General features: G+C 46.7%; 1 protein-coding gene across 1 annotated transcript in view; it reads left to right on the top strand.

Moving 5' to 3' along the window:
* Window positions 1-19,704, top strand: part of LOC121272545 (EH domain-containing protein 2-like) — a 43,510-nt gene extending 23,806 nt beyond the window's left edge. Inside the window, exons 4-5 of the mRNA XM_041179184.1 lie at window positions 14,365-14,529; window positions 15,877-19,704. Of these exons, the coding sequence (XP_041035118.1) occupies window positions 14,365-14,529; window positions 15,877-16,413 (702 nt within the window). The 3' untranslated portion in view covers window positions 16,414-19,704. The remainder of the gene's footprint in view (window positions 1-14,364; window positions 14,530-15,876) is intronic.
* Window positions 19,705-20,697: the final 993 nt, after the last annotated feature.

Here is a 20,697-nt window from a genome sequence, read left to right as displayed (position 1 = left end):
CTCTACTCCCCACCCAGCGAGGAGTAGCGTTGGGCAGCTTATAAATTCGCCATTTCCATCCTGACTCAGTGTGAGATTCCCGCCCCGTTAAAGTGACAGAAAGTGCCGGAAAAAAACTCAGCAGGAGGTCCGGCAGCATCTGTGGGGAGAGAGAGAGAGACACACAAGGCCGATGATATTTGTGTGTCTCTCCCCACAGACGCTGTTGGACCTGCTGAGTTTTGTCCGGCGTTTTCTGTTTTTATTTAAGGTTTCTAGCATCCGCAGTATTTTGCTTTTATCCCAGGTTTCTATGTGTGGGTATGAAAGTGAACCCCCTCTATTAATTCCAGCTCTGTACACTGTTACAGGACACCCCCCACCCCCACCAAAGCGCGGCCTCCGTATGCTCCGAACGTTCAGGGGCCTGTCTGTACTCCCAGCAGTGCCCATCGCTCAAACCTGCCCCCAGTGGTGAATGACAGCAGGGCAGCCGGCACCTATCGTGGGGTGGTGGGAGGGGAATCCCCCTCCTGACTGTTTAGGTCTGGAGGGAAGTTGTGGGGAACAAGGCACCCTGGCCGGTCAGATCCAGCCCAGGGAGGTTTTTGGGACACCTCTGGGAACTGGGAGGGCGCAAGGGGAAGTAAAAACATTTTTGAGCACCGGGCCGAGTTCAGGCCCGTGCGCTGTTGCTGGGAGGGAGACAGAGAGGCTGACCCTGGGCAGACTGATCTGTGACTGACCCAGGCCTGACCTGAGCCTTGATGGTGCCAACGAGCGTGAGGTTGAAAAGGGGCACACGGTCACACAGAAACTCAAATATCAGGGGTCAAAAAGTCAAGCACTCGTTTTAAAAGCAGCATTGTTTTCAAAGGTCCCTCCTCGAGGCTTGTCCTGAAGGTCTACCTTGCCAAAGCCGGCAGCCTATTCAACTACTATGGGCTTCGGATTCAGGCCTATTAAGTCTAGGACCAGGGGGCATAATCTGTGCCCCCAGCCCCGTCCTTTAGATTCTCCGACCAACAGAAACAATCTCTCAGTGTCCAGCCTGTCAAACCCCTTCACAATCTCTGATGTCTCAGCGAGATCGCCACTCATCCTTCCAAACTCCAGACATTCAGGACTCTCTCTCTCTCTCTCTCTCTCTCATACAGTTAAATTTAGTCTTTACACCTCCAGCTCCACCCACCAGCCACTCTCTCCTCTACGTTTGAGGCTCTGTGTTTGACCTGCACCGATGCGGACTGGTGTTCAGTGTGACTGTGGATGATGGAATCCCTGGGCTTGTGTGTACCTTTGAGCACCAGAATGGTGTTTGTGAGGAGTTGTTATCAGTGGTGGACACGTGCTCGTGGATCCTGATGAATTGGGGGCTGAGACACCTTGGCCTTGCCCTGTTCACTGTCGCTGGGTACATGTAGCGCTAGTATTGGTGTTGCTGCCTGGGCCTGAGAGACTTACTCTTCCTGAAGCACCTGTTAACAAACACGAGGCAAAGGCCTGACAGCTCCAGCAGCTGCTGAGACCGAAACCAATAGCAATATGAATTTGCATTTATATAGCAACTTTCATGTCGTAAAACACTCCCAAGGTGTCACACAAGGAGATATTAGGACAGGGGACCAAAAGATTTTCAGGTAGACTTTAAGAAGCTTTAAGAAGGATCGAGAGCTGGAGAGGTTTAGGGAGGGAATTCCAGAGTTTGGAGTCCAGGCAGCTGAAGGCACGGCCGCCAACAGCGCAGCGGTTAAAATCTGGAATGTTCAAGAGGCCAGAGTTAGAGGAGTGCAGAGATCCCGGAGGTTTTGTGGGGCTGGAGGAGGCTACAGAGATAGGGAGGGGGCGAGGGATTCAAAAACAAAGATGAGAATTTTAAAATCAAATCGGTAGGTTGTCTGAACATTATCACATCATTGCACGTGGGTTCTTGCTGTGCACAAATTGGCTGCTGCGTTTCATACATGTACTTCACTGACTGTAAATGCTCTGGGGCCTCCTGAGACTGTGAAAGGCATTATAGTTCTTTCCTTCTTTTCTTTCAATAGACAGACACCCCCCCCCCCATCCCCCACCTCCGACCCCCTACGGGATCGAATTTGTACATAGCAAGATCCCACAAACAGAAATCGTAAACAAGGTAATCTATCAGTTCAGGGTTAAATATTGGCCAGGTCACTGGGGAGAACATGCCTGCTCCTCTTTCTAAATAGTGGGCCGTGGGATATTTTACACCCACCTGAAGTGAGCAGGCGGGACCTCAGTTTAAGGTCACACTCAATCAACGGCACCTCAGACAGTGCAGCACTCCCTCTGCAGCGGCCGCCTGGCTTTATGTGCTGCCAGTAAGAAGCCTCCATTCTTTAAGGGAGCCCTGGCCCATTTCGAGGGACAGAGCCCACTCTACTGTTCACACAACAGATCAGTTCATCTCCAATTGACCCATAAATGGCCCTTGTCTTATCTGTGACCCACAGACTGTGCGTACACTGTCTGTAAATAGCGAAGATCCTGTTTAGAATCGGAATCTCCTCTTCCAGAAGTAAGAAGCCAACACAAACATATCTTTATCCTGATTAACCTCAGTCCTGTTTATTTATATTAAGCACAGAGACCTGTCCCCTTGCTTTTTCGTTACTCCACAATATTATTTAAATCTTCAAGCGCTCTGTCTATCCAGGAGCTGCAGGTAATGAGAGCTCTTTCTGGCAGACAGTGTACATTCTAATATCGCTCCTTCGATAAGATCAAAACTTTCTTGTGAACAAATCCCGCTGAGATCCTGTTGATTCAATTTGAACTTGTGCTGTACGGGTTTAAAGAGAGAGTTGCACCTTTTAAAATTAGTTTTCAATGAATTTGGATGACATTTAATATCCTTTAGTTTTTCCATTTTCACTACTCCTAGTCTCGAAAGCAATGACCCCCAATGGGAGGCCAGAGCCTGGCAGTCTGTAAACAGCCCCTATACCTCACTCTTTACCTGAGAGCTCAGAACTGCTTGTTCAGCCATTGGAGGGTTGGGGAGGATTGACAGCCAAGCTTGATCTTGTCCCCACGGATAGAGAAGCCCAGCAAGAGAGACATACATATATATATATACACAAGCACCTATATATATACACACACGCAGACATATACACACACATATATATAGATATACACACTCATATATATATAATATATATATACACACATGCAGACATATACACGCGCGCACACACACACATCTCTACACACACACACAAACACAGACGTATATGCACACATATACACACACACACACACATATACATACACACACACACATATACATACACACATGCAGACATATACACACACGTACACACACATATACACACACACGGAGACATATACACACACACACAAATATACACACACACACATATATACACACACACGCATTCAGACATACACGTGCACACACATACACATATACATATACGTACACACGCACACACACACACACGTGTACTGGTGCCAAGGCTCAATGCCCAATAATCAGAAGCAGGATCCTTAGCTAATTTTTCCCTGAGTTTAAATGAGTACAGCTTGCGCAATATTGGGTCCATTCCACACTGCTGTGTACACTCAGAGGCAGAATCAACTGGATCTGTCAGTATTAATAAGAAACCAGGGAGCAGTATAATATTTATAGGGTCTTGGGAGTGTGTCAGTATTTACAGGGGTCCCCTGGGGTGTGTGTCAGTATTTACAGGGGGTCCCCGGGGAGTGTGTCAGTATTTACAGGGGTCCCCTGGGGAGTGTGTCAGTATTTACAGGGGGTCCCCGGGGAGTGTGTCAGTATTTACAGGGGGTCCCCGGGGAGTGTGTCAGTATTTACAGGGGGGTCCCCGGGCAGTGTGTCAGTATTTACAGGGGGAATCCCCGGGGAGTGTGTCAGTATTTACAGGGGGTCCCCGGGGAGTGTGTCAGTATTTACAGGGGATCCCCGGGGAGTGTGTCAGTATTTACAGGGGGTCTCCCCGGGGAGTGTGTCAGTATTTACAGGGAGTCCCCGGGGAGTGTGTCAGTATTTACAGGGGGTCCTCGGGGAGTGTGTCAGTATTTACAGGGGATCCCCGGGGAGTGTGCCGATATTTACAGGGTGTCCCCGGGGAGTGTGTCAGTATTTACAGGGGGAATCCCCGGGGAGAGTGTCAGTATTTACAGGGGATCCCCGGGGAGTGTGTCAGTATTTACAGGGGGGTCCCTGGGGAGTGTGTCAATATTTCTCCAAAAGAGAAATTGTTATTTTTGAACATTTTTGACCTACTGTTGTTAGTTTAGATATTTTCTGATGAACGTACCAAAGATTAGCTCAATGTGGCACAGCCCTGCACCGAGTGACGGTCTGACACCAGCCTTGCCATTATTCCAAAACTTGGCTGCTTCTCAGCCACTCTCAGTTTGTCTGTTGAGGAAATAAAAGGGAATCTTGGCTGATGTCCGATCAGTTCTAATCCAACATGGTGGCAGCTACCAGGAGCAAGGTGTGAGGAGAGAGACTACAACTGAGAAGGACAAAAAGAAAAAGATATAGGGAGGAGGAGAATGACTGGCTGTGGTGGGGGGTATGGTAGATGGGACTTGTGATAGAGCCAGAGGTAGAGATAGAGATAAGAGGGCAGAGAGAAAGAGAGAGAAAGGAACAGAAAAAGAGAGGTGAGATGACGGAGTGAGAGAAAGAGGGAGAGAGAAGGTAAAAATGGGGAGGAATAAAGTGGAGAATTGAGATGTGAGAGATAGAGCGGTGGTGGGGGGAGGAGGGGGAATGACCAACTTGTAGGTTGACACATAAAGATGGGAAGCAGTAGAGTGTGATCCCAAGTGATGCTGCACATTCCACATAAGTCTGAAGATGAAGAAATTCAGAGCACTAATTACCAGCAAAGCGTCGGAAGGCTGCAGCACTCACTGGGGTTGTTGCAGCTATGAGGATAACGCAAATGGTGATGATTTTGCAGTAGAGCAGGGAACGCTCTCTAGCTCCCTCCATTCCGCAGTATAGGGAGCAGGAGCATCTGTTGTACAGATTACATCTCTGCAGCTCTCTCTCCTCCCTAATGTACACACTTCAAATGGAAACAATTGTGACTTAACTTCCTTTTGTTTACCTTCCCGCTTGTATCCTGTGTGAAAACAGTCTGGGTGTAACTGTTTAAATCATGATCCTAATCCAGAAAACCACTGCTTCACAGCGACAATTACCTGCATTTTCCAGATTGCTATCCTTGTTCCTAATTGGCTTGGAGAGGGTCCCAAAAGTTTGTGATCTCATTTTACTGTCCACATTCCTTCAAAATAAGGAAGGAACTTGCATTTCTATAGCGCCTTTCACACCCTCAGGACGCCACAAAGCACTTTACAGCCACTGAAGTAATTTTGAAGAATAGTCATTCTTGTACTGTAGGAAGTGTGGCAGCCAATTTGCGCACAGGAAGCTCCCACAAACAGCGATCGGAGAGATGATCAAATGATCTGTTTGCAGGAAAATCCACTGCTTTAGCGGCGAAAGGAACTTTACAGCTCACTTGAGAGGACAGATGTGGCCAAGTTTCATGTCTCACCCAAAAAGCAGCAACTCTGAGAGTGCAGCACTCTCTCAGTACTGACCCTCCGACAGTGCGGCACTCCCTCAGTACTGACCCTCTGACAGTGCAGCACTCCCTCAGTACTGACCCTCTGACAGTGCAGCACTCTCCCAGTACTGACCCTCTGACAGTGCAGCACTCCCTCAGCACTGACCCTCTGACAGTGCAGCACTCCCTCAGTAATGACCCTCTGACAGTGCAGCACTCCCTCAGTACTGACCCTCTGACAGTGCAGCACTCCCTCAGTACTGATCCTCTGACAGTGCAGCACTCCCTCAGCACTGACCCTCCGACAGTGCAGCTTTCCCTCAGTACTGACCTTCTGACAGTGCAGCATTCCCTCCGTACTGACCCTGACAGTGCAGCACTCCCTCAGACTGACCCTCCGACAGTGCAGCACCCCCTCAGTATTGACCCTCTGACAGTGCAGCATTCCCTCCGTACTGACCCTGACAGTGCAGCACTCCCTCAGTATTGACCCTCTGACAGTGCAGCACCCTCTCAGCAGTGACCCTCCGACAGCGCAGCACTATCTCAATACTGACCCTCTGACAGTGCAGTATTCCCTCAGTACTGACCCTCTGACAGTGCAGCACTCCCTCAGTACTGACCCTCTGACAGTGCAGCACTCCCTCAGTACTGACCCTCTGACAGTGCAGCACTCCCTCAGTACTGACCCTCTGACAGTGCAGCACTCCCTCAGTACTGCTCCTCTGACAGTGCAGTGCTCCCTCAATACTGACCCTCTGACAGTGTGGCATTGCGTCAGTACTGACTCTCTGACAGTGCAGTATTCCCTCAGTATTAACCATCTGCAGTGTAGCGCTCCCTAGATTTCTGACCCTCATTATTTGCCCTGGACAATGTGGTGGTGATCTGAACCCACAACCATCTCTCTTGCCTTTGGTGCATTACCAACTGAATCACAGCAGCCACTGGGGAGCGCAACTTCATTTTGATGTGACAGTATTATTCTACTGCTTATCTCGGTGTTTGTCCCGTTGAGGCTGTGAAGTCTTGTTGCTGCTCATTAAACACTGGTTGATTTTTGAAGAGTCTGCAGCCCTTGCTGCTCTGGTCAGACACGTGCTGTGGAAGTTTGAGTGACAGGGATATGTGGCAAACAGGAGACACTGGTTGTGCCATTTGTCTAATTGATAGATACAAAAGGATAAACGCTGTGGAAAAGTCTGTTTGACAAACCGGTTTTGGTCCACATGTCATTTTGCACAGGGTGTGGTGTGTGAAAAATCCTCACTTTCTTGAGAGCCTCTTCACCTCGCATCTGGGACATTTCACAGGTATGAGAGCTTTCTCAATGTTTCTCCATTCTCTATCTAGAAACAAAGACAGCTTTGCTGTTTGGAAATGCTGGCTGCAGGCACTTGGCTCTTCCTTGCTTCCTGACCAGGTGTTCGAGATCGAGAGAGAGAGAGAGAGGTTAGAAAGGGCCATCCACACACACACAGACAGGCAGACACACACACACACACACACACAGAGGCAGATACACACACACAGACAGGCAGGCACCCGCACGCACACAGGCAGACACATACGCACACAGGCAGACACATACACACACGCACACACACACACACACACACACACATACACACACACACACACACACATAGGCAAACACACACACACACACACAGACAGGCAGACACACACACACACACACACACACACACACACACACACAGACAGGCAGACACACCCACAAACACACAGACAGGCAGACACACACACACACAGACAGGCAGATATACCCACACACAGACAGACGCACAGATGTAAACGGCATTCAAGTCTGGCATGTACTTGAGATAGGTTGAGGGCACGAGACAGAAAACCAAACTCCTGACGGTAGCATTGGTGACGGTGGAGATTAGAATCTCACTCAGGATCAGAGGAGATATGTATAGGGAGCAACATTGAGGAATAATAGGGAGTAGGGCAGTGGAATGTCTCTCCCTTCAGCCAGTGCCCTCAGAGTATCTGTGCAAACACCCGAGACAGTTCAGAACAACGATTGCAAACTGATCTTTGACCTGCCTGAGCTGAGATGAAATGGAACTGTGTAAAATAAATAAATATGCTTCCTCTCACAATGTGACTTCTATCAGAAGGAGGAGAAACATCATCAAAGAATGCTTTTTTGTTTCCTTGTCAAACACTTGCCTTTATGATGGATCAATTATTTGTATCCTAATGATCTTTTTTTAGTTCATGGGATGTGGGTGTCACTGGCTGGGCCAACATTTATTGCCCTTGGGAACTGAGTGGCTTTACTATGCCATTCTAGAGGGTATTTAAGACCAAGTAAGGACAGCAGATTTCCTTCCCTAAAGGGCATCAGTGATCCAGATGGGTTTTTAAATGACCATCATTTCATGGTCACCATTTGACTTTTAATTCCAGATGTTTTTATTGGCTGTGCTGGGAACCTGGGTCCCCAGAGCAGTACCCCAACTCTTTGATTACTAGCCCAGTGACAATACCACTGTCTCCACTACTATAGGATATACAGAACAGAAACCAACCAGTCCATGCTGGTGTTTATGCTCCACTTGAGCCTCCCCCCACCTTTCATCATCCAAACCTGTCATCTTGACCCTCTATTTCCTTCTCCCTCAGAAGATTCCCCTTAAATGCATTTAGACTGAACAGCGTCTTGTTTCTGTTTTCTCTCATTTTGTGACAAAGGCAAAGCCTTTTTAACACGTCACTTTTCACTGCTGCAGTTCCCTTAGTGCAGCTTAACCTTCCTCTTGGTGAAAGGGTGACATGAACAGGAGGCCATTCAGCCCATCTTGCCTGTGCCAGACTTGTGCCAAGGTACAGTTTCATGGGCAGTACCTGCCTATGGCACTTCACCAAACTGGCCACGCATTGTGCTTGTGTGAACTGGTTCACAAACTTTAAAATTCTCATCTTTGTTTTCAAGTCCCTCCATGGCTTCACCCTTCCCTATATCTGTAACCTCATCCAGCCACTGCAATTAAACCTCCGAATTCTCAGTGCTCCTCCAATCCTGGCCTCTTACCCATCCCCAATTTTAATCTCTTCACCATTGGCAGCCGTGCCTTCAGCTGCCTGGGCCCTAAGCTCTGGAATTCCCTCCCTAAACCTCTCCGCCTCCTTCTCTCCTCCTTTAAGACACTCCATAAAACTCCTCATTGACTAAGTCCTGGCTGCTTGTTCTATTATCTCCTTATGTAGCTCAGTGTCAAATTTTGTCTGCTAATGTTCTTCGTGGAATGTTTTACGGGGTTAATGCGCTATATAGATGGAAGTTATTGTTGCTTGGGTCATATCATGGACATGATGCAGCAACTAACAGACACAATAATACTGGACCTTTCTCTCCCTGTCCATTGCTGTTATTCTGATCCAGCTGGAAGGAGCAGTTACAACTCCATCGAACTCCCACATTTTTGTGCACGAGCCAGATATATAATCAAAGGCATGTTTGGACTTCTTTCTGAGTGGGTCGGTGTTAACTGATTCAGTTGCAAATCATGAACAAGCCGGGGCCTTCTTAACAGTGCACAGCAATCCGCAAAGCTGGGCTGGGGTGGGGCTTTTAGCAACCGTTACTCCCAGTCGCTCCTCATCAGGAGGTCGTGAGTTCAGGCCCCACTTAAAGACAGGAGCACAGTATCTATGCTGGCACTCCAACGCAGTACTGAGGGAGCACTGCACTGTCAGAGGGTCAGCACTGAGGGAGTGCTACACTGTCGGAGGGTCAGTATTGAGGGAGCACTGCACTGTCGGAGGGTCAGCACTGAGGGAGTGCTACACTGTTGGAGGGTCAGTACTGATAGAATGCTGCACTGTCAGAGGGTCAGCACTGAGGGAGTGCTACACTGTTGGAGGGTCAGTACTGAGGGAGTGCTGCACTGTCAGAGGGTCAGTACTGAGGGAGTGCTGCACTGTTGGAGGGTCAGTACTGAGGGAGTGCTGCACTGTCAGAGGGTCAGTACTGAGGGAGTGCTGCACTGTCAGAGGGTCAGTACTGAGGGAGTGCTGCACTGTCAGAGGGTCAGTACTGAGGGAGTGCTGCACTGTCGGAGGGTCAGTATTGAGGGAGTGCTGCACTGTCAGAGGGTCAGTACTGAGGGAGTGCTGCACTGTCAGAGGGTCAGTACTGAGGGAGTGCTGCACTGTCAGAGGGTCATTACTGAGGGAGTGCTGCACTGTCAGAGGGTCAGTAATGAGGGAGTGCTGCACTGACAGAGGGTCAGTACTGAGGGAGTGCTGCACTGTCAGAGGGTCAGCACTGAGGGAGTGCTACACTGTCAGAGGGTCAGTACTGAGGGAGTGCTGCACTGTCAGAGGGTCAGTACTGAGGGAGTGCTGCACTGTGGGAGGGTCAGTATTGAGGGAGCACTGCACTGTCGGAGGGTCAGCACTGAGGGAGTGCTGCACTGTTGGAGGGTCAGTACTGATAGAATGCTGCACTGATGGAGGGGCAATGCCAAGGGAGTGCTGCACTGTCAGGGAGCATCCTTGAGGTGAATTGCTGTAGCAGAGTTCTGAAGAATGTTAAAGCAGCATTGTGGTGTGGGCTGCTGGTCACTAGGGCTGTGGAGAGAGGAGAACAAACACCATGTGATGTCACCACCCATTGTTTCTCTGACACTATTTCAGAAAAGGCCTGAAAGAGTTGAAGTATTAAACGATTATTGTGGTGTTTCAAGAACAAATGGGCAGAGGTGGCTGCTTCCTGGTTACAGGCAGAGACACTTTGAAGAAAGCAGCACAGAATCTCTGGGATCCCTCTGGGGCTTTGATTTACACTCACTGCATTGTCTGTGAAGTTCTGCCCTCTGAGGAAGCTCCTGATATGTCAATGCCTCACAGCCAACATCCTGAAACTATTAGTGTTTGACATCTCCACTGTGATTGATATTATTTGGGTTTTACAGCTCACTTGATAGCTCTTCATCAAACTCCTGGATGCTGGACCTCTCTGTCAGCTTTCTGCACTGTGCAATGACTAAACTTCATTTATATTACAATTACACAGTATTTACAGCACAGAAACAGGCCATTTAGCCCATCTGCTCTTTGTTGGTGTTTATGCTCCACATGAACCTCCTCCCATCATCTCACCCTATCATTCTATTCCTTTGTCCCTCATGTGTTTATCCAGCTTCCCCCTTAAATGTATCTATACTATTCACTTCAACCACTCCCTGTTGGAGCAGATTCCACATTCTCTGTGGTAAAGAAGTTTCTCCTGAATTCTTCCTTTATCTAGTGACTCATGAGGCAGACTACACACATTCTTACATTTCTTTTCCCTGGATAAGGCCTGAAGATAAAGGTTATGTTTGAGGGGGCACCACTCACATCAAGTATGACTGACCAGGAATCTCCCACTCTTAGTGGTGTGTGTTGGGAGGATTTGCAGGTTGATACTCAACCTATTTGACCACATCATATACACACCTTCCTTGGCCATCAAGACCCGGAGTGGGACTTGAACCCAGAGCTTCTGACTCCAAGGCAGGGACACTACCCACTGCACCACAAGATCTATCTTACTCCTTCCCTCGTGAATTTATTAGTAGCTATATTATCTTGACAGCCCCTAGTCTGGTCTCCCCGACATGTGGAAACATCTTCTCTACGTTTACCCTATGGAATCCTTTTCATTAGCCTGAAATCTCAGACCATCCTTTTTTCTAAAGGGCCCCAGTCCAGTCAGTCTTTCCTGATAGATATATGAACTTCCTGATGACCCACTGTCTGATTGGCTCGAATCCAAACGATCACCTCACCCATTTGCTGCCTGGAGTTGTTGCTCTGGGATTTGGGAGGAGTATGTTGCCCTGTTATATTTTGTGGGATAGCCTGAGTTTGACACTGGGAATGACAGTATTGAGACTCAGAGGAAAAGATCTGGCCTGACCCAAACAATCGTGATGCCTTGAGGGTCTTCCTCATCCCATCGGGAACCATGTCATTCCCTGGAAAAACTGTGACGGGAGTGAGGGGAATGGAAAATTCCTCTGACTTCCTTGGATGAGTGAAACTTGTTCAGGTGATCGCTTGGCTCCGATTCATGTCAGCTACATCTGCAACCACCATTCAGCTCAAAAAATAGCCCCAAGACACACTTCAAGACGAGCCATACGGACTGGAAACTTTCTCTCCACAGAGGCTGCCAGACCTGCTGAGGTTTTCCAGCAATTTTTGTTTTTGTTTCAGTTTTCCAGCATCTGCAGTATTTTGCCTTTAGCCGAAGACACTTCTCAGGTTATTAGTAGATAATTAGATTGATACAAAGTCACATAGAGATAATAGAGCAGGTGCATGAATCACAAAAGGTTAATATGCAGGTACAGCAAGTAATTAGCAAAGCTAATAGGATGTTCTTGTTTATTGCAAGGGGAATTGAATACAACAACAGAGAGGTTATGCTTCAGGTATACAGGGCATTGATGATACCACACCTGGAGTACTGTGTACTGTATTGGTCTTTAAATAAGAAGGATATAAATGCACTGGAAGCAGTTCAGAGAAGGTTTACCAGACTAATACCAGGAATGGGTGGGTTGTCTAATGAGGAAAGGCTGGACAGGTTAGGCTTGTATCCACTGGAGTTTAGAAGAGTGAGAGGCGACTTGATTGAAACCTTTAAGGTCCTGAGGGAACTTGACAGGGTGGAGGTGGAGAGGATGTTTCCTCTTGTGGGAGAATCTAGAAACCGGGGTCAATATTTCAAAATAAGGGGTCACCCATTTAGGACAGAGATGAGGAATTTTTTTTCTCTTGGAGTGTTGTGAGACTTTGGAATTCTCTTCCTCAAAAGGTGATTCAGGCAGAGTCCTTGAATATCTTAAACAAAAACAGAATTACCTGGAAAAACTCAGCAGGTCTGGCAGCATCAGCGGAGAAGAAAAGAGTTGACGTTTCGAATCCTCATGACCCTTCAACAGAAGTTCTTTTGAAGGGTCATGAGGACTCGAAACGTCAACTCTTTTCTTCTCCGCCGATGCTGCCAGACCTGCTGAGTTTTTCCAGGTAATTCTGTTTTTGTTTTGGATTTCCAGCATCCCCAGTTTTTTTGTTTTTATTTTTTTGTTTTTATCCTTGAATATCTTTAAGGCAGAGCTAGATAGATTCTTGATAAGCAAGGGGTGAAAGGTTATCGGGGGTAGATGGGAATGTGAAGTTGAGGTTAAAATCAAATCAGCCATGATCTTATTGAATGCAGACTTGGGGGGCCGAGTGACCTACTCCTGCTCCTAATTTATATGTTTGTATACAACGAGTAACTCACCTCCTGACTCCCCAAAGCCTGTCCACCATCTACAAGGCACAAGTCAGGAGTGTGATGGAATACTCTCCACTTGGCTGGATGAGTGCAGCTCCCACAACACTCAAGAAGCTCAACACCGTCCAGGACAAAGCAGCCCCGCTTGATCTACACTACATCCACAAACATTCAGTCCCTCCACCACCGATGCACAGTAGCAGCAGTGTGTGTACCATCTACAAGATGCACTGTAGGAATTCACCAAGGCTCCTTTGACAGCACCTTCCAAACCCACAACCACTACCACCTAGAAGGGCAAGGGCAGCAGATAGATGGGAACATCACCAGCTGGAAGTTCCCCTCCAAGTCACTCACCATCCTGACTTGGAAATATATTGCCGTTCCTTCACTATCGCTGGGTCAAAATCCTGGAACTCCCACCCTAACAGCACTGTGGGTGTACCTACACCACAGGGACCGCAGCAGTTCAAGAAGGCAGCTCACCACCACCTTCTCATGGGCAACTAGGGGTGGGTAATAAATGTTACCCACCCCTAGTGACGCCCACATCCCGTGAATGAATAAAGAAAAATGTAGGTGACCAACATCTTGGACAAAGAGGTAAGTTTGAAAGGTGCTCTTAAAGGGAGAGAGAGGAGGTAGAGGGGTTTAGGTAGGGAAGTCCAGAATTTAGGGTCCAGGCAGCTGGAGACACATGTGCCAAGGGTGGACTGATGGAAAGTAGCGATGCACAAAGGACATCAAGGGATATGGAGCAAAACCTGCCAAACGGAGGTCTAATGATCTATCTGAATGGCAGAACAGGCTTGTGGGGCCAAATGGCCTCTTCCTGGTGCCATGTCCCTTCTCCCATCTCTGCACCATGCTAGGTCCATATCTGATCTGTAATTTGGAATCAGTTGGCAGGACCATTCTCACCGTGATGGTGCAGGAAATGTGACTGAGAGGAAATGGAGGAGTAAGTTTGAATGATCACCCAGGGCATTTGGCACTGACTCTGTAAATCACCTGCAGCTAAAACCTCAGGCAATTCCCAAATCAGAGGCAGTTCAGGGAAAATTTCCAAATGACCAATAGGAATAAGGCAGGAACCAGTCAGTTCTTCAGCTACATGTTCAATCTTCACAAATCAAAGAGGGAAGTGATCTAATGTTTTTCCAATGTCAGAGTTATAGATCACTGAATAACTCTGCCTAGTTCGATTCTACACTGCTGGGTCTCTCTTATCTGATTGGCTTAAATTCACACTGTTGATCTCACTGCCCGATTGGCTCAATTCCACATTATGATCCTGCCGTCTGATTGGCTCGATTTAACACCGGGGGACCCTCTAGTTTGATTCTAGAGGGGTGGATTCAGAGTGTGATTGAATCATTTCCACATGCTCAATCCATCTGTCAATCTGGCCTCTTGCATAGCAGGAGTTCCCAGGCAGCAGTTATTTTAATGTGATATTATTATCCGTTTCTCTAGGTCCATGCGTACATCATGAGCTACCTTAAGAAAGAAATGCCTTCGGTCTTCAGGAAGGAAAATAAGAAGAAGCAGCTGATTTCAAGACTGGGAGAAATATTCAGAAACATCCAACTGGAGCATCACATTTCACCTGGAGACTTCCCAGATTGTGAGAAAATGCAGGTTAGTCTCATTTCACTCCACACATGAGAAAAGTCAAATGTGTGAAAGGAGCCTCTCCATTCCTTTGCCCCCTATTATCTGTATCCTCCAGTTAATCCTAAACCTCTTTGCCAATTACAAAGCCCTCGTTCTAACTCCAACTCACAGGTCGATGACTCTACATCAGAACTGTTGTGGTCAGAAACGTTAACTCTATTTCTCTCTCCACAGACACTGCCTGACCTGCCGAACTTTTCCAGCTGTTTCTGCATTTAATTCAGATTTCTGGCATCTGCAGTATTTTGCTTTTTTATAGTGCTCCCAATTCTGACTGTGCTTAGCGGGAATATCTCAGTCGTGTTGGGGATCCATTTTGCAGGTGCTGTTTCTTCATCTGGTACCTGGCCCAGGTCAAGCAGCCATCACCATTCTATATAACCTTTGTGTAGTAATGTAGCCACTGCACTAGCATATCCAACTCTGGTGCTGTCTAATGCCCTGGTGCTAACTTAGACCTATATCTGGGTTTGTCAAAAGCAACATTAAAACAACTTGTATTTATACAGCAAATTTAAAGTAATAAAATGTCCCAAGGTACTGTGCAGAAGTGTTATAAAGTTAGACACTCAGCCGCTTAAGGAGATATTAGGGTGGATGGTGAAAAGCTTGGTTAAAGAGGTGGGTTTTAAGGAGCATCTTAATGGAGAAGTGAGGCAGAGAGGTGGGAAGGTTTAGGAAGGGAATTCCAAAGCTTAGGACCCAGGCAGCTGAAGGCACGGCCGTCAATGGTGGTACAGCATGGATATCTCCGAGGGTTCCAGAGCTGGAAGAGATTGCAGAGGTCAGGAGGGCTGAGGCCATGGAAGGATTGGATGGGTGAGAATTTTAAAATCGAGGTATTGCTTGACTGGGAGACAGTGTGGGTTAGTGAGCCCAGGGGTGATGGGTGAATGGGACTTGGGTGTGAATTAAGATGGGTGGTAGAGCTTTGGTTGATCCCAAGTTTACGGAGAGTAGAATGTGAGAGACTAACATCGGAATCCTCAAGTCTAGAGGTAAGAAAGACATCAGTGAGGGTTGCAACAAATTGCCTTGAGGTAGCGACCAACATTAGCTGTTTAATAACTTTTTCATTCCCATGACTTAGATACTTCTGTCAGTCACCTTCTCCCAAAGCTGAGGGGCCTGGTTTCTCCAGCATTGACTAAGCTCAGTCCACTATTGCCACAGATCAGTCTCCTCAGTTGGGAGAATGTAATGTCTCTTTCTGTGCTACAGTACAACGAGATTGCATTGATTTGGGGTGGGGCTAGAGGGATGTTCAGTGAGGCTCACACTAATCCAAACAAATGTGTGCCTTCTGTACAGGAACAGCTCAGAATCCATGACTTCACAAAGTTCCCCAGTCTCAAATCCAAGCTGATGGAGGAGTTGGATCACATGCTCACGTTTGATGTTGCTAAGCTGATGCCTTTGGTGAGACAGGAGGAGATGGAGATGCTGGAACAGATGGTCCATGGTGGTGCATTTGATGGGACCTCCAATGGGCCATTCATCGAAGGCATCATTGATGGAACCTTTGAGGCAACAGATGAAGATGAATGGGTTGTCACAAAGGACAAGCCAAAGTACGATGAAATTTTCTACAATCTGTCACCAACGGATGGCAAGATCAATGGAGTCAAGGCCAAGAATTGGATGATCACAACCAAGCTGCCAAACTCTGTCCTCGGGAAGATCTGGAAACTTTCAGACGTCGATAAGGATGGAATGCTGGATGATGAAGAGTTTGCCTTGGCGAGTCATCTCATTGAGGTTAAGCTGGATGGGCATGGGCTTCCTAGTGAGTTACCTGGTTACCTTGTCCCTCCTTCAAAGAGGAGGCAAGTGGGGTCTGCTGAGTAATGGGCAAGAAGGAAGCACAGTTCTCTCTTGGGGCCAATTGTGTTAAATCTGAGTTTGACAATCCCATTGATTGCAGCTGACTATGCTCTGGAGACAGGAGGGAGTGGTGAAGGGTAAGGGGGGGGGAGGGAGAGGGGGAATGGGAGATTACTTATCTAAACCAAACTGATGGAGGAATCAATGGCTGCAGAAACATTTAATTTGGCTAGTCAGTGAATTCATCCTCTGATTTATTCAGAATTGGTACTGATCCCAACTGTCTCCAGGTTCATAGACTCAATATCTTCTTTTGCAGAGTTGCACACCGTTGCTTAAATGCTTTACCAGCTGGGTTGAAATGTACATTTTCTTTTGGTGCAAGGCGAGTGTTTCAGGGACTGAAACTGTTCTTTCCCCGCAATATAGTTTCACTCGTCCATTATTCCTGCTGTTTTTCATGCATCAGTTATTTTCTTTAGCTCATGTCACAGTGTCACCAAAAAATCTGTCACGCTTTTTCAATTGCCTCAGAATTTGCAGGAACTAATCAGAAAGCAATCCAGCTTACTTTACTGTGTGTATCAGGGCTGGAACACCTCACACCTACCCTTCGCAAAGAAAAAATTCACACTAAGGTATATATCCCATCACAACATCTAATGGCCCCAAGTAAAGCTAAGGACTTTACCTCAGTCAAAGACCATTCCAAGTGCCGATGACTCTTTGTGACATGAGCTTGAATCATTCCTATCCCTGTGGCCTTATTCCAGTATCTCAACTTGCCTTGAGGTAGTGGCCAACATTAGCTGTTTAATAACTTGTTCACTCCTGTGACTTAGATACTTCTGTCAGTCACCTTCTCCCAAAGCTGAGGAGCCTGGTTTTTCCTGCATTGACTAAGCTCAGTCCTCTATCACCATGGATCAGTCTCCTCACGCCTCTCCACTTTGTCTGCCATTAAATCTCTCCCTTAAATGCAAAGTATGTTCCTTCTAGCCAACCAGCTGATGTATATAAAGAGTGTTATGGAAATTTTATACATTTAAACTTTTTTTTATATATATATATGCGTGTGTGTAGATTTTATGGATTAACACTGCTTACTCTGAGGGGAGTGGGGTGTCAGGAGCAGAGATTGAGAACCCAGGTGCGGAGTTCATTCTAAATATTAATGTGTAGTGATCCCTGCAGGACCTCTGATCTCTTACTCCTGAAATATCACCGTGCTAATTCATAAAATCGGCTCCTCTCATGTGTTGTCGAAATGACGCTTGAAACTCACGCTCGAACGAACTGGCAATCTGAGTGTATCGGCTCACTGCAATGACCTGATACATCATATTCCATTCCAAGCGGTTTTAACTCTGCTGTGTTTTTGAGGGGAGGGGTGTGGATTCTGTACCTTCGCACAAACCTGACGATTGCCTAGAAGTGCATGTTATCAGGAAATTGCCTATGGCACACCCTATGATAGTAGGTTAGGGAAACCACCTCTGAGTCGGATGTACTCCTGGAGGTTTCATTAATTGATGCCCCTGTTCCTTCCCCATGTTCCCGCCATTGGTAACCTGTCTTCCCTCAAGGCGAATGATCTCTTCATTGCTCAATTGCACACATCTCGTTTTCTCTCTCCACAGGCTCTGCCAGAGCTGCTGAGTTTTCCCAGCGCTTTGTTTTTAATTCAGATTTCCACCACCCACAGTATTTTGCTTTGACCTTATTTTTGCTGGGTTTTTTTCCCCTCACCTCCAACAATTTCAAAATTAATATGTGAAAGTTATTCAAAGAAAATAGAAAAAATGAAGTCAGCAAGCACTGCAGATCAACTAAGATCTGTAACAGGCCAGAGAGATGAGAAATAAAGACTTTGTTGGAATATGAATGCTGATTCACTCCTGTCGTCTCACATCATTCAGTCCCTTTTCTCCAGAAATGAAGTATTTTGGTCAAAATCCTCTTGGTTATTTTACCTGAGGGATAAAAGTATCACATGAAGCAAATAATAACCCAAACTGTCTGAAGACAACTGGGGTGCAGACCCAACATACTCTCGAATTGTTTTTGGAGTGCCTGGGTTATTTGTTTAAGCGCATGTCTCCTTTAATTTTGTTGGTACGCTGTAGCACACGAGAACTTAAAGGGGTGACCTGTGCACAGCCTGTGTGGGGATTTCCCGGTTGCTATGTGACCTTGCAGCTTAGAGGGAACATTGGTGAAGAGCTTGTAAAGCAATCTCCAAAAACAGAGCCTTCGCTCTGTCTGCATTCAAAAGGATGAAAGATGATTGTACATGTCATATAGGATGGAATATTGACTCTCTGGACGAAAACAGAATTACCTGGAAAAACTCAGCAGGTCTGGCAGCATCGGCGGAGAAGAAAAGAGTTGATGTTTCGAGTCCTCATGACCCTCTCCGCCGATGCTGCCAGACCTGCTGAGTTTTTCCAGGTAATTCTGGTTTTATTTTGAATTTCCAGCATCCGCAGTTTTTTTGTTTTTATCTCTGTGTTAAATTGACTCTCTGGGATAGGTTTGGGGAATATTAACTCTTTGGGACTCTCTGAAGGAGTATGGACCCTTTGGGAAGTGTATCTCTGACATTTTTATAACAAATAAACATGCGCTGAAAGAGAATATTTCTCCTTAATTCTTCTGTGCTTTTGCTCCAGGGATTGGCTTGTCTTGGAGATTAATCTTCAATCCCTGAAGCCTCCCAGATAATCCTGAAGGGTTTATAGGATTACATAGGTTGCATGGCAGAGAAACAGACCATTCAGCCCAACTAGTCCATGCCAGTGTTTATGCTCCACTTGAGCCTCCTCCCATGTTTCCTCATCTAAGTCTACCACCGGAACCCTCTATTCCCTTCTCCTTCATATAGTTGTCTAGCTTTCCCTTAAATACTTCTATGCTATTTGTTTCAAACACTCCCCGTGACCCTAAACTGGTGGAGAAATCAATGCTACACCTTCTGTATGGAGGTGGGTATCAAAAGGATGGAGTGATAGAAACAAAGAAAGAAATTTAAGTATGGTTTGAAGTGATTTTAATTAATCTAGAACTTGCAGGAAGTCTACCTATGCACTCTGTTGTGAGTTAAAGTTTGAGTTTACCATATACTCTCAGTTAAAATATATTATCAGCAATATAATGGTTCATGTTTCACTCACTGTACACAGACTGATAAACACTGTGGTTCTGTCATTGTTTTATGTGGTTTTTACTCACTATTTGTCCTGTCTGATCAGACATTTCGTTTTATTTCAATATTTGAGTTCTCCTGTATAATTGTGATTAAAGCAGTAAATCAGCCACTCTGGTCTTACAATAATTTGCTTTTCCTTGTCTGAAACCTTCTCTTTTGTCTCCTCTGGGTGTCTCCCCCGATGATGCTGAGTTCCAGTTTCCTGAATGTTGGCAGTGCCCTGCCGAGTGCGAGCCTTGAAACAAACGGCTCAAGGAGATTCAATTCCGAGGGCATCAGAGCTGAGATCCCTGTAGTCATCAGCTGTAGGAATACCAGCTAATTCCCTGGCCCCAAACCGCCCCCCCCACCCCCCACCTCCTTAATTCCGGGATCCAAAGGGTGTCTGAGTTGAGACGCTCAACACAGCAGGGACTGGCAGTTGGAGCTGTCTGCTCTGTGTGGTTCAATTCCAACACCTGATGGTATGGTCTTTTGGAACAGACGTTAAACTGAGGCCAACTCAGTTGGTATCCCCACAACACTATTACAAAGAGGAGCTAGGCCGATCACCCCAGTGTACTGGGAACCAATGTTTATCTCTCAATTAACCGCTGATTGGTTATCATTCGAACTATGGCCTTTTTCACGCCCCTGATTTTAATAGCTCCACTTAACTGATGGCTGTGCCTTCAGTTGCCTGAGCACAATAAGCTCTGATGGTGTCAACTGTGTTGCAGTGAGTAGCACTCTCACCTCTGAATCAGAAGGCTGTGGGTTCAAGACCCAGAGACTTGGCCATAAAAATCAAAGCTCACACTCCCAGTGCTGCTCTGTCAGAGGCGACATCTCTCAAATGAGACGTTAAACTGAGGCCCTTTCTACCCCATCAGGCGGATGTTAAAGATCCCGCAACACTATTCAAAGAGCAGGGGGAGTTCTCCCCGGTGTCAAGGGGACAATATTTATCCTTCAGTCAACATCACATCGCTGTTTGCGGGAGCTTTCTGATTGCAAATTGGTTGCCATGTTTCCTTCAGTACGACACTGACTGCCTTTCAAAAGCACTTATATTGGTTGTAACAATGCTTTGGGCTGCACGGAGGTTGTGAAAGATGCTG

This window comes from Carcharodon carcharias, chromosome 34 (assembly GCF_017639515.1).
Source record: "Carcharodon carcharias isolate sCarCar2 chromosome 34, sCarCar2.pri, whole genome shotgun sequence".
In the NCBI taxonomy this organism is placed as follows: domain Eukaryota; kingdom Metazoa; phylum Chordata; class Chondrichthyes; order Lamniformes; family Lamnidae; genus Carcharodon; species Carcharodon carcharias.
Note: the sequence above shows the minus strand (reverse complement) of the source record. Positions and strands in the feature narration are given on the sequence as shown.